At 43.6% G+C, this 14,891-nt stretch overlaps 1 protein-coding gene across 2 annotated transcripts in view; it reads right to left on the bottom strand.

Annotated features, from left to right (window-relative positions):
* Nucleotides 1–14,891, bottom strand: part of Arhgef3 (Rho guanine nucleotide exchange factor 3) — a 369,200-nt gene that overhangs the window by 162,850 nt on the left and 191,459 nt on the right. For both annotated transcript variants that reach the window (XM_012949393.2, XM_004661303.2), the window contains one exon: nucleotides 5,236–5,298. In XM_012949393.2, the coding sequence (XP_012804847.2) occupies nucleotides 5,236–5,298 (63 nt within the window). The remainder of the gene's footprint in view (nucleotides 1–5,235; nucleotides 5,299–14,891) is intronic.

Below are 14,891 nucleotides of genomic sequence, written 5' to 3'. Positions count from 1 at the left end.
TTATTTATTTATTTGACAGCAATAGACAGAGAAAGAGGGAGAGAGAGAGAGAGAGAAAGAGAGAGAGTGAGAGAATGGGCACACCAGGGCTTCCAGCCACTGCAGACGAATTCCAGATGTGTGCGCCCCCTTGTGCATCTGGCTAATGTGAGTCCTGGGGAATCGAGCCTCGAACCAGGGTCCTTAGACTTCACAGGCAAGCGCTTAACTGCTAAGCCAACTCTCCAGCCCATTTTCCAAATTTTTCTACAGTGAACTTAGCTTCCTGTTCACCTTCTGTATCATGTTATCACTGGAAAATATTTTTATCTCCAGCCCAGGTTGCATGCGGTTCTGGAGGGAGGCTATTTTTGGATTGCACAGAGCCTTGTGTGGGACATAGCTGACTCTTTCACTGGGGCCTTTGAGGAGTGTCATGAACCCCACAGCTCTGCACTCAGGCGTCTCTCACCCGTTTGGATTTAAAGCTGCGTTGGGGAAGCGACACCCCACAACCATCCCACTCATATCCTCTGACGTGAGAGGAGATCAGTGGGCAGCTCCCCGGAGCCAAATTGTTCTCAAAATTATATGCTGCTTCCCCCAACTTCTGGAATAGTTTGTGTTTCTATCTGCCCGGAAGCTGGGGGTTCAGGCAATGGGCTTGTTGAAGCTGTAGGAAAAAATAGACACCAATTATTCTGTCAACTAGAGAGGCTCTCCCGTTCCAATCCATGTTTCACCAAATGCAGGGCTGACAGGGTGCGTTGGTGGCGTGGTGGCGAACGTCGCCTCCTTCCAAATGCAGGGGTGGGAGGTGGAAGAACGATTCCTTGGAGTTAGATCACCCTTCCTTGGGCTTCAAGACCTTTCCAGTATCTTCTGAAGAAGGAATTCTTTTTGTTTGTTTGTTATTGTTTCTTAGGCTTTGTTTTGCTTTTGAGGTTGGGTCTCACTCTAGCCCAGGTTGACCTGGAATTCACTCTGTAGTCCAAGGCTGGCCTTGAACTCACAGTGATCCTTCTACCACTGCCTCTGCCGTGCTGGGATTGAAGGTGTGTGCTACCATGCCCTGTTAGAAGAAATTCTTAATACAAGGGCTCAGCTAGGGTCCATGAATACCCTGGAATCACACATGAAAAAAAAATCTATTTAATTTTTTTTAATTATTGTTTATTTGGAAGCAGAAAGAGAGAAGAGAGAGAGAGAGAGAGAGGATGAACATGCCAGGACCTCTAGCTGGTACCAACAAACTCCAGATGCAGGTGCCACTTTGTCCATCTGATTTTATGTGGGTACTGGGGAATCAAACCCATGTTGATAGGCCTTGCAGGCAAGCACCTTAACTCCTGAGCCATCTCTCCATCCCAGGAAAAGATGTGGTTTTTGAGGCAGTCTTGCTGTGCAACTTAGGCTAGTCTTATATTCATGATCATCTTGCCTCAGAAGTACTGGGATGGCTTGGTTGGGTCACCAGGTCCACCTTAGCAATTGCTTTTTTTTCTTTTAATAAAGATTTTTATTTATTTGTTTGGAAGACAGAGAGAAAGAGGTAAATAGAGAAAGAGTGCATGTGGGCATGCCAGGGTCTCTTGCCACTGCAAACGAACTACAGATGTATGCAGCATTTTGTGTATCTGGCTTCATGTGGGTCCTGAGGAGTCAAACCTAGGCCATCTGGCTTTACAAGCAAGCATCTTTAACCATCAAGCCATGTATCTAGCTCAGTATTGGCTTCTTTTAGGTTTTTTTTTTTTTTTTTTTTTTAATTTTAGAGAGAAAGAGTGAGGATTTGCATGCCAGGGCCTCAGCCACTGTAACTGAACTCCAGATGCTTGTGCCACCTAGTGGTCATGTGCAATCTTGCACTTGCCTCACCTTTGTGTGTCTCGCTTTTGTGAGATCTGGAGAGTTGAACACAGGTCCTTAAGCTTCACAGGCAAGGGCCTTAACTGCTAAGCCATCTCTCCAGCCCAGCGTTTACTTTTTAATCAAAGGGATATTTCATCTGTGCTAACATTAGCTGACTTTTCATGTCACAGGTATGTTTCTTTAAAAAGGGTATACATTAAAAAAAAACCCAATATTTGTTTTCTTTCTTCCTTCCTTCCTTCCTTCCTTCCTTCCTTCCTTCCTTCCTTCCTTCCTTCCTTCCTTTCTTTCTTCCTTTCTTTTCTTCATTCTGTCTTTTTTATCAAGAGCCACTGTACCCCAAGCATCAGGTTGACATTCAAAGAAAATTTGTCCATGATCATCCCGGAAAATCCCCCATTCTCTTATCTGGCAACTTTTTGTCCAAGTATCGACTGGTGGCTATCTTTCTTCTTATTTAGTTGTTAGGGTTAAAAAAAAAAAAAAAAAGTTATCCAGACATGACTCATTATCTGAGTCCTCAGTAAAAGACAAGGTCATTGATACTCAAGATAAACCCAAGTCACAGCCAGGAAGCCCTTTCCATCAGTTTATAGGTTCTTTTGATAAAAAGGATCGAGAGACATGCTTTTCTCAAAAATAAACACCAACATAAGGTTGAGAAAACTGTAGGATCTTGGAATGCGTGGATTACAATTCTGCCCGAGTTCCTACCTCCCTGGGTAACCACTGCTCCATCTACCCAGTGAGACACTGGAATGTAGGAAGGCTAAGGACTCTTTACTTCTAAATACTCACTTACTTAAAATTCAAAAAGTTAGGCTGGGGAGATGGCTCCGTGGTTAAAGGCATTTGCTTGCAAAGCCTTCTGAGTTCAACTCCCCAGTATCCACATAAAGCCATATGCACAGAATGATGCATGAATCTGGAGTTTGTTTGTAGCAGCAAGAGGCCCTGGTGTGCCCTCTTTCTCTTTTTAAAATATTTTATTTTTATTTATTTATTAAAGACAGCAGGGGGTGGGGAGAAAGCAAGAGAGAGAATGGCCTGCCAGGGCCTCTAGCCACTGCAAAGGAACTCCAGACGTAGGTGTCACCTTGTACATCTGGCTTATGTGGCTCTGGAGAATCAAACCTGGGTCCTTAGGGCTCATAGGCAGGCACCTTAACAACTAAGCCTTCTCTCCAGGCCATATCTTTCTTAAATAAATAAATAGATATATATTTAAAAAAATTTTAGGGCTAGAGAGATGGCTCAGCAATTAATGCACTTGCCTTGCAAAACTTAACAACCCAGGTTCGATTCCCCAATACTCATGTAAACCCAGATGCACAAAGTGGCTTATGCATCTGGAATTTATTTGTAGTGGAAGCTAGAGACCCTGGCATGCCAATTCTCTCTCTCTCTGTCTGTCTGTCTATTTCTGCTTGAAAATAAATAAAAATTAAAAAAAATTTAAAGTAAAGTTCCACAAAATTAAAAATATCCAAGCACACAAAGTATCTTACTGCTGATGAGGAACGTTCCATAGTTTCCCCTGGTCAATAACACAGTAATGTTCAGTGATTGAAGTACAACCCAGAAGAAAATCATCGTGTGTGTGTGTGTGTGTGTGTGTGTGTGTATGTGTGTGTGTGTGTGTGTGTCCTATTACCATGGCAACCTGGTAAACTGGCCCAACTCCATCAAGCCGATCTTCCAAAGGCTAGAACAGATAAACACCATATGGTGAAAGAAAGAGAGTCAAGCACATGATTAACTGCCAACTCAGGCTCATTCAAACGCTTGTGCTCACAGCAGAAAACTCAGCCACAGCTAATAATAGCTGGAAGAAAAGCCTTGGTGAGACTGTAAAATGAATGGCATTGGATGAGAACTGAACAATTCATATCCAGTGAGTTTCAGATCTTTGTATGGTTTTGGAAGACCCAATCTCCAACCACATGGAGAAATAGAGGCACAAAGAATGGAGGTGACTTATCCAAGGTTATGTATGGAAGCCTTTTCACCTCACAGCATTAGTTTTCATGGTCTCTGTAAGAGACACAGTCATGCGTAATAATAGATGGGTCCATGGTGCACTATGGGTAAACTCCAAGGCAGTGTCTAAGGAAAGTCTGAGCTGGGAGGGTCTCAACTCCAAATCCTCTCCCCTGGGTAATGAGGAATGCAACTCAGACTGGGGACTTCCCAGTAGCATCAGTGAGAAGGTAAGCAGCCCACAGGAAGTCACCAGATGAAACATTTGAGAAAATGACCTAGGAAATCCAAGGATGCTTTGGACCTCTGTCACCACCAGCACTCCACCTCCAAATCCCCCAGCCTCTTAAGCAAGCTGCTTGCTAGAGAGATGGCTCAGCAGTTAAGGCACTTGCCTTCAAAACCTAATGACCCCAGTTTGTTTCCCCAGTACCCATTTAAAGTCAGAGACACAAGCTGGAGTTTGTAGCAGCTAGAGGCCCTGGCATGCCCATTCTCTCTTTGTCTCTCTACCTCCCCTCTCCCCTGCTCTCTCTCTCCTCTCTCCTCTCTCCTCTCTCTCTCTCTCTCTCTGCTTGCAAATAAGTAAAATAATTCTTTTTAATTCAATGAGGCGAATATTTTCTAGGTGCTGAGCAGGAACCAGCTACCCTGCTTGGTAATCTCATTTTCTCTGTTGCATTTAACAGACACACACACACACACACACACACACACACACACACACACACGGACTAAAGTCTTTTTCAGCCTCATTTTCCAGGTGAGGACTCCCACAACATGAATGCTAAGTGCAGAATCTTGATTCAAACTTAAATTCGTTGACCCCAAAGTCACCTATTCTACCATGCAGCTGGAGTCCTCTTCCAGCCTTTGGGCCATGCATCTACCTTCTCCCCTAAAGCAGAAAAACATGCATTTCACCTGCTTGAACCAGCTTCAAACCACACAGAGGGACTGATCCAGATTGTCCCCAGGTGACTAAATTTGCAATTCATTTGGTGAGAGAAAAGGCATAAACAACACAGCTTGGAAGTTCAAGTTGGCAATACAACGTTCTTCAATTAAATGAAAATAAGATTTTAAAAATGTTTCTCCCTGGTCACAGGCCGTATTCATAATCAGATCCTGGAAGCCCACTTTCTGTTTTTTTTTTTTTTTTTCTAGGTAGAGTCACTCTAGCTTAGGCTGACCTGGAACTCACTCTGTAGTTCCAGGCTGGCCTCAAACTCACAGCGATCCTCCTATCTCTGTCTCCCAAGTACTGGGATTATAGGTGTGTGTCACCCCACCCAGCTCTGGAAGCCCATGTTAAACACACAGCATGGTAACAAGTAACATTCAGAGAAGAATGATTGACTTGTGGGCAGGGGTGGAGTGGGCAGTAGAAAGGATGGAACTTACACTTATGTCAAGACTGCAAAGGCTCACAGCATCTTCATCCTGGGCGCTCTGTTTCCGTTTCCGCTGCAAAACAAATGAGGTAACAAAGTTCAGAAATGTGGACAGGCTTGTAGCTTTGATTAACAAGCAATCAAATAGCACGCGTCATCCTTATGACTCTCACCATGCCGCCTCAATCCTTAACCAAGGATGGAACCTGGCAGTTTGAAGAATTATGGGAAACTATCAATCTCTGGGATAATTGGTTATTTTTATTATAAATATTGTGTTATTTTTGTTTATGCCACTGCAGTTTCTTTCTTTTTTTTCTAAATGTCTTTATATGACATGTAAAAATTTAGAGACAGCAGGGTTGAAGTCCAACTAACTTGGAAGGTAGACTAGAATGAGGGAAAACATCGAATTCCCTTGGAGATATTTCTTCTAAGCCTTGTACAGGGTTCTGATGTAATTATAAAGCCATAAGGCTGGAAACCTTAGAAGCCTCCAACCTTCCTACTGAGGAGCCATAAAAACTGAGACTCACAGGATGGGAATGTAGCTTAGTGGTAGAACATTTGCCTAGCATGTGCAAGGCCTGGGCTTGATAGCCACCAAAGTGCACATGTGCATGTATGCATGTCGTGTGTGTACCCCCCAAAGTACTGAGCATTCAGAAAAGTCATTATTAAAAATTGATATTTAAAATGAATTTATAAATTTATGGCCAGGGCATCTATGAAATTAGATGCAGAAAAATATTTTCACTTTATTAAGAAAAAGAAATTCTATATGCAAACCGTAAGTAAACACATCAAAGATACATTCATCTTCTATTTTAAACTCTGTTTCAACTTTTAAAAATATGTATTTATTTATTTACAAGCAGAGACAAGTCAGATAGAGCAAATGGGTGTACCAGGGCCTCCAGCTGTTGCAAACAAACTCCAGATGCATGTACCACTTCGTGCATCTGGCTTTATGTGGGTACTGAGGAATCAAACTCAGGTTGTTAGACTCAGCAGGCAAGTACCTTAATCACTAAGCCATTTCTTCAGCCCACATTCATCTTTTTAAAAAAATTATTATTATTTGCAAGCAGTGAGAAAGGGGGGAAAAGAGAAGGAGAGAGAATGAATATGGGCACACCAGAGCCTCCAGCTGCTGCAAACAAACTCCAGATGCATGTGTCACTTTGTGTATCTGGCTTTACATGGGTCCTGGGGATTCAAACCTGGGCTGTCAGGCTTGCAAGCAAGCACCTCAACCACTAAGCTATCCTTCAGCCCTACATTCACTTTTCTTCTGCATTCCCAGCTCAACCAACCAGACAAACATTTCCTGGCTCCTTTCCAAATCTATGGCTGTCTAACTGTACTGATGGTGTTTGGAAAAAAGCTACCAAACGACCAGAGGTGCTGGCATGAAGTTATGGTGCTGACTGGAGACATCTGGAGCCTGTAGCCCCCAAAGTCTCCCCACTCCTCCATCAGAGCTCTGAGCTTGAACAAAGGCAGGGAGTGGACAGCATGCCCATGCTCACTTCAGCAAGGCTTGTTGTACATTACCATGTCCCAGGCTCTGTATTTGCTCCTAGGAATGCATAGGTTGGCAACTCCCCTGGTTCAGGAATTCACTTCTGTGCAAGAGAGGCAGTGCAGGTCCACACATCTTATAGAAAACTGCCTTGCTTCTCTGAGTCCCCCTTTCTTAACAATAAGTTTGGGGACAGAGGGGGTGGTATTGCCACCATACATTTCTTACATCCATCCATCCATACTTACATATACATATACATACATATGTATGTATATAACATATATAAATATTTTACCTAATTCAGTCTACCCTATGAAATTCATAAATTCATTTCAAATACCTACAATTGAATAATGACTTTTCTGAATTTTAAGAGAGAGAAAATGTGTGTGTGTGTGTGTGTGTGTGTGTGTGTGTGAAACCCAGAGCCTTGCACATGTTAGGCAAGTACTCTAACACTGAGCTACAACCCCAAGCCCTGAGTGTCAGTTCTTATGGTCACTCCATGGGATGGCTGGAGAAGGTATCTAAAGTTCTTTCTACACTGGGATTTCTAGCTTTGTGATTATATCAGGACCCCATACACAAGGTTTAGAACAAATATCTCCAAGACTCAAAGAGAAGGGAATACAGTGCATTGCATGGGTGGATGAGTTACTAGAGTTTAAACCTAGGATCTTACACATGCTAAGCAAATGCTCCACTGCTGAGCTCTAGCTCCAGTCCCTATAATAATGCATCTTACAGCACCACGGAGTATTTAACATTGCATGTGCTTAAAATGTGGGCAGGAAGATTCTGGAAGCAGAGTGAGGAAGTTTTTCTCAGAGGGATGGACTTTTTCCTTAAATTTAGTTTAAAATATTTTATTGATTTATTTATGAAGAGAGAGAGAAACAGAGACAGAGAGAGAATGGGTATGCCAGGGACTCTAGCCACTGCAAACAAATTGTAGATTCATGTGCTACCTTGTGCATCTGGCTTTACATGGGTAATGGGGAATCGAACCCAGGTTCTTTGGCTTTGCAAGCAAGCACCTTAATGGCTGAGCAGTCTCTCCAGCCCTATATTAGATTTTTATTTTCTTTAAAAGCGTCAGACAAAGAAGGGACATGATCTAGGCTTCTTTTGACAAAGCCAGCTACCTCGATATTTAAAATCCCACAGAGAAGTGGATATAAGAGGGCAATGAGAAATGAACATCATCAAAATACACTACCTACATGCATGAAATCATCAAGAATGAAATAAACTAAATAAAAGTTCAAAGCCGAGCACGGCCTGTCCAGAGCAGAGGAGTTGCAGGTCCTTTCCGCTCTGCCGCGAGCGCAGGGCTACGGAATCAGCGTCACCGAGGCATGACCAGAGGGGCTGACGCCGGAGCCAACCCCAGGCGCGGAATTAGCCCCGCCGGGATGATGTGCAGGTATCTATAGTAACAAGGCCACCAAAGGTTAGTTAGAGGTCAAGTCCACTTGGAATGCCGGAGGAAGGGGAAGGGGCTGTGAGAAGATGCTAATAGTCATGCCATATACCTGGTTTTTTTCTTGGCAAGGACGTCTTTGTAATGTACTTAATGGTTAGAATATCTGATGCAGATAAGCTCACTTGAACTGTTTTGAGTAATTTGCCCTGTGTTAGGTGTTTTACGCACATATCTGTGGTTGGATTTTTTTCCAACAGAAAGCAGTTTCACTATTGGAATATTAGTAAGCACCAATAGGTTTTTATTCCAACTCCAAGCCCTGTGGTTGAATAACATCACTTCAATTTTTATTGTCCTTTAAAGATATTGCATTTTCATATTCTTTATTTATAAAGGATCAATGCTGCTATAAATACTGGTATTTTAAATTTTTTAATCTCATTCCACCACCATCAGATGCAGTTCCCTATTTTGTTTAGTGAAGGGATATATAAGCTTTCTAATGGTGTCTTCAGAAATTTATAAAATGTAAATACTGGTTTGGTTGGTCCTTAAGATGTGTTTAACTGTGAGACCATTTAACTAATAGTGTGGATGTGATTTGTCATCCAGTATTAAGTTCTTAGTCATTGATTTTTGTGTTTAAAAATAGGAAAGAGGGAAAGTGCAGCTTTCGTTACAGAGTCCTTGGCTGGTAAGCTCTCCCTGTGAGGATTTCCACTAAACTATCATTTTGCCTCTCGGTAATGGGTTTTGAGCACTTCTCTCTGGCTTTAATTTGCTAAAGCTGTGCACATATGTAAAAAAAATAGATTATTTTAGGGGAGATGTAGGTGTAGAATTATCGCTTATGTCATTTCTTAAGCAGTTATGCCCTTAATGCTTAAAAGAAGGCTAGCATTGTTTGCACAAAAAGTTGGTGATTCCCTCCCCCAAATAGTAATAAAATTACTTTTGTTGAGTAAACTTTTTATGTCATCTTATAATAAAAGCTGAAAAAGCAAAAAAAAAAATAGTCATTCCACACACATTTATGCCTGAGGATGCTTTGTCTACACAGCGGTCAATCCTGGATCATTCATCATCCAGGTACAATTATAAACAATACTGTGCTGTCAGAAACAATCGTTTTACTGGCTTAGATGAATCTGGTGACTTGTGAGTGTATGCTGGCATCTAACCATGTTCAGGTTGGCTGCAAACTATCCTCCTGTTTCAGCCCCCCAAACAGCTGGGGCACCGTGGTCACTTTGGGGGCAGTTATAGTTCCCATTTTACAGGGGCATAAACTGAGGTGGGTCAAGCTAAGCAATCTGCCAAAAGTTACAGGCTGTAGGGTCGCTGCAGTCAGCTTCATGTTGCTGGCAGACCAAGAACAGCTTCTGGGAGGAAAGGGCTTATTTTGTCTTATAGACTCAAGGGGAATCTTCATGGTATCAGGGAAAATGATGGCATGAGCAGAGGCTGGACATCACTTCGTGGCCGACATGAGGCGGATGACAGCAGAAGTGTGTGCCAAACACTGGAAGGGAAAGCCGGCTATAATACCCGTAAGTCTACCTCCAAACAACCCATCACCTCCAGGAGGCTCCAATTCCTAAACTGCCACCAGCTGGGGACCTGGCATTCAGATCACAAGTTTATGGGGGGACACCTGAATCAAACCACCACAAGTGGTGAGTTCAGGATTCTCCTTCTTTGGGTAAAACTCTTCACCACACGGCTTAAGGCGAGTGATGTGGTAACAGTTCATGTCACAGCTGCCACCTGGCATGTCCACTGATGTGGACGTGGAGCACTGTGCTGAGGTTTATGTGGCAACTGGCAAGAGGATGCTGAAACTGAGTGCGTGGCATGGGCGACGGCTACGGAAGAAACCCACGGATTCCTGAGAGCAGCTTCTCCTGTCTTGAAAGGGGCACTCCCACACCCGAGGTCTCTGCGAGGGGCCAGGAGGACGCTGAAGCTCTCGGTATTATCTATGAAACCGAAACAGCACACATCAGGCCAGCCCCCCATGTGCACTACAGTCCTGTCCAAACCAGGACTTGCTAGTCTAGCCGACTTAGTGAACCCCAGGTTCAGTGAGAGACCCTCATCTCAAAAAATAATAATAATAAAGTGGAGGGCTAAAGAGATGGCTCAGTGGTTAAAGGTGCTTGTCTACAAAGCCTAATGACCCAGGTTCGATTCCCCAGTACCCATGTAAAGCCACATGCACAAAGTGGCTCATGCAATTGGAGTTTGTTTGCAGTGGCTGAAGGCCTTGGTGCACCTATTCTGTCTGTCACTCTGCTTGCAAATAAATAAATAGTTTTTTAAAAAAATGTGGACAGTGAGCTGGAGAGATGGCTTAGCAGTTAAGTGCTTGCCTGTGAAGCCTAAGGACCCCAGTTTGAGGCTTGATTCCCCAGGTTCCATGTTAGCCAGATGCACAAGAGGCACATGTGTCTAGAGTTCGTTTGCAGTGGCTGGAGGCCCTGGTACACCCGTTCTCTTCCTCTCTCTCTCTCTCTCTCTCTCTCTCTCTCTCTCTGCCTCTTTCTCTATCTGTCGCTCTTAAATAAATAAACAAATAAAAATAAGCAAAATTTTTTTTAAAAAAGGTGAAAAGCAACTAAGAAGACATCCCTCCTCTGGGCTCCACATACACACACACACACACACACACACACACACACCAGACACACATGTCCACACACATACAGAGCCTGTGCACACATACACCACATACAAATAGCAATGATAGAACCAGACTGATAACAAGGGCAGCATGAGCTAATCAAGCATTCTCTCTCCCAGAACTACTGCCTTATCTACAGGCTCTCATTTGACCCTAACAACCCCACCACAAGGTAGGTAGGAAGTGGCATTCTCTACCCTCTGCAGAACAGCCAGTGAAAGCTCAGGGAGGACACAGACTTGCCCAAGGTTTGATCATCAGCACTTCATATAGCCTGGGTTCAACCGGGTCTGCCTGATCCAAGCTAAGCCGTCTCTGTCCTCCTATTGTCCTGAACCCCAACCAGGGAGAGCACGTGTGTGGCACCTGTACAGGAGGCATGGAGCTTGATGGCTACGGCAGGAAACGCTTTGTTTCCAATTCTCTAGGACTCTGGCCTTGGAGACCCTGTGCACCCAGTCCAGACGAAGTCAGTTTTGTGCCCTTGCCAGTTTTAAAAGCTGTCACCGCCTGTCAGGCCAGTCACTTGGGTTTGCTTTGTGTGTCACAGACAGGTTAGCTGGGGGAGTGTCCAGGCAGGAAGGCTGTAGGGGTCACTGTGTATTTACACACTTGTTATGATAGGTTTCCAGCCCATTTGAAGGACCAAGGACACACCCTGTAACTCCTGTCAAGTTTATTCAAACCAATATACCATCTACTTCCCTTTCAAACATGAGAGAAAGCCTCTTGGGTAAGCCTCATGATGGATGTTGTCTTCACTGTGATTTCGGTCCATAACTTTATGGACCCCTCCTCCCCAGTGACCTGCACAGAGCAGGTCAAAGAACACTTTCTGAATGGATGACTCAAAGAAAAAAATGAATAAAGGAGGCCAGTGTTCCTGTGGTTACACTTTTCCTTTCCATTAACCACCTGGCTGACAAAATTAAATCAAAACCCAACCCCCAAAACCAAGGTGACTAGAGGCTGAAATTCTTGAACCTCAAATTTCCTTGGAGAGTAAAAGGCTGTCATTTTAAGCTCAGTTTCTTGATTTTTCAAATACGAAAGAATTTTCGTGAGCAGTACAGTGTGGAGAACTGATCTTCCTTAAAATATACATTAAAAGAGCAGAGCATGGTGGCTCATGCCTTTAATCCCCAGCACTTGGGGGGCAGAGGTAGGAGGATCACCAAGAGTTGAGGCCACCCTAAGATTACATAGTAAATTCTAGGTCAGCCTGGGCTTCAGTTCAATTTCCTAGCACCCATGAAAAGCCAACTAAACAAAGTGGTGTATGTATCTGGAGTTTCTTTGTAGTGGCAAGAGATCCTGGAATGCTCTCTCTCTCACTCTTTTTCTCTCTCCCTGCAAATAAACAAATAAAAATATTCAGGGCTTGTCACAGTCAGCTCTACATTGCTGCGATGAACATCCAAACCAGACACAGCTTATGGCATTTCTACATGGGTTTTAGGGATCAAACACAGGTGTACTGAGGATTATTTCAAGAATTAAGGAGATGGGCTGGAGAGATGGCTTAGTGGTTAATCGCTTGCCTGTGAAGCCTAAGGACCCCGGTTTGAGGCTCGGTTCCCCAGGTCCCACGTTAGCCAGATGCACAAGGGGGCGCACGTGTCTGGAGTTCGTTTGCAGAGGCTGGAAGCACTGGCGCGCCCATTCTCTCTCCCTCTATCTGTCTTTCTCTCTGTGTCTGTCGCTCTTAAATAAATAAATAAATAAAAATTAAAAAAAAAAAGAGTTAAGGAGAGGACTGGAGAGGTGGCTCAGTGATTAAGGCACTTGCCTGCAAAGCCTAACAACCCAGGTTCAATTCCCCAGTATCCACATAAAGCCAGATGCACAAAATGACATACATCTGGAGTTTGTTTGCAGAGACTGGAGGCCCTGGTGAACCCATTCTCTGTATATCTCCTCTTGGTCTTTTCTGCTCACAAATAAAATAAATAAAATAATTTTAAAAATTAATTTTTCAGCCTGCGTGATGACGCATGGTTTTTTTTTGTTGTTTTTTTCTTTTCTTTTTTTTTTTTTTTTCCGAGGTAGGGTCTCACTGTAGCCCACAGGCTGACCTGGAATTCACTCTGGAGTCTCAGGGTGGCCTTGAACTAGTGGCGATCCTCCTACCTCTGCCTCCCGAGTACTGGGATTAAAGGCATGTGCCACCACGCCTGGCTTTTTATTTTATTTTATTTTTTTGTGGCGCATGCTTTTAATCCCAGTACTCAGGAGACAGAGGTAGAAATATGGCTGTGAGTTTGAGGTCACCCTGAGACTACACAGTGAATTCCAAGTCAGCCTGGGCTACAGCAAGACTCTGCCTCAAAAAAAAAAATAAAAAATAAAAAAAATAAATAAATAAATAAAAGAGGAGAAAAAAAATACACATTTAGATTAGGGCCAGGTACATGACGAGACTTGAAAAATGATAATTATGGGGCTGGAGAGATGGATTAGCAATTAAGTCACTTGCCTGTGAAGTCTAAGGACCTGGGTTCAATTCCCCAGGACCCATGTAAGTCAGATGCACAAGGTGGCACATGTGTCTGGTGTTCTTTTGCAGTGGTTAAAGGCCCTGACACACCCATTCTCTCTATCTGCCTCTTTCTCTCTCGCTCACTCTCTCAAATAAAAATATAAATAATATTTTTAAAACATCATAATTACCACTGTATCTATTACTGTGTTTACTCCTCAGCCTCCAGGCATCTGTTAGTGTAATGGTTTTGTTACTATTTGGTACTGAGGGACAGGCAGGGCAGATGTGAGCGATGCTGGGGCCTGCAGCGTAGCAGGTAAGTCCTAGGTCACAAGCTGCCCAGGTCCCATCACAGCGCTGTCTATGGGGGTCTGCCCTCCCTGTCGCTCCCCCAGATACCTTCAGTCACATTGGCAGAGTGTCTGTCCCACTCCCAAGTCAGAGACAAGAGCAAATGGAAGTCTGACTTCACTTTAAATGGCTCAAATTAAATCGATTAGCGTCAGAACAGCCCTGTTATTTAATCACAGGCTTTTCTATTAAATAACCAGGTGACCAGGGCAGCCAAAATGCACTGACAGAGACAGCACAGTCCCCGGCTTGACAGCAAGTGGTCCCTGGTTAGTTATTTATCACGACTCAATTCCAACCAGACCCGCAGCCTTTCTGGTTTGTCCCCTCGCTGGCGGACAGCCTTGGTGGGTTCAGGGGCTTTGATGTGTTTGCCTTTCATCTGCAAAAGGATTTTGTGTTCTTGTGCTAACCCTTAGCTGGAACTTGACTCATTAAACTCACACTTGAGCAGAATGAAGGCCTGTCTTTTGTCTTTCTCCATGGGTGAGCAGAATCAGGAGCCCCTATTCAATTTAACACGCAGCTCTTTTTCTTCTGTTTTGTTTGTTTGTTTTTTAAGATATACTTCCTTTTCTAGGGTCCTAAAATCCCTGGTCCTCTTTTTTTCTAGACTCTTCCATCATTCACATGGTACAGAACCTGGAGGTTATGGCGCTCTCTGAGCTACTGATCCATACATTCTATTTTCCCCCTCAACATTTACAGAAAGAGAAAGAAAATAAGTATGCCAGAGTCTCTTGTCACTGCAAATGAACTCCAGACACATGCTCTACTTTATGCATCTGGGTCCTGGGGAACCAAACCCAGACCAGGAGATTTTGCAAACACAGTTCTTTACTGCTAAGCCATCTCCCCACTCCTGGGTCTGTGCCTTCTAATTAAGGCAGTAGGCAAGTCTGTGCTCACAGAAGATTCTCTACAGGCAATCTCATCGTGTTTTAAGTATATTTAGGATTTTATGTTGGGCCACATGAGGCCTGTGGGATGCAAGTTGGTCACCCGTGGCCAACTATTAACTATTAGGAACAATGGCAGCAGTCAAAGCAAGTGTGTGCAGGTGCCAGAGGAAAAGTCACGGAGAAAATTCGTCAAGTGTCAAAAGTCTATTCATGAACTTGACTTTGACAAACTAGCAAAGTCAAACAGTGATTTTAACCACAAGATACCTGGTCTTTACCTTGTTTGAGAGCAGA

This window comes from Jaculus jaculus, chromosome 16 (genome assembly GCF_020740685.1).
Source record: "Jaculus jaculus isolate mJacJac1 chromosome 16, mJacJac1.mat.Y.cur, whole genome shotgun sequence".
NCBI lineage: Eukaryota > Metazoa > Chordata > Mammalia > Rodentia > Dipodidae > Jaculus > Jaculus jaculus.
Note: the sequence above shows the minus strand (reverse complement) of the source record. Positions and strands in the feature narration are given on the sequence as shown.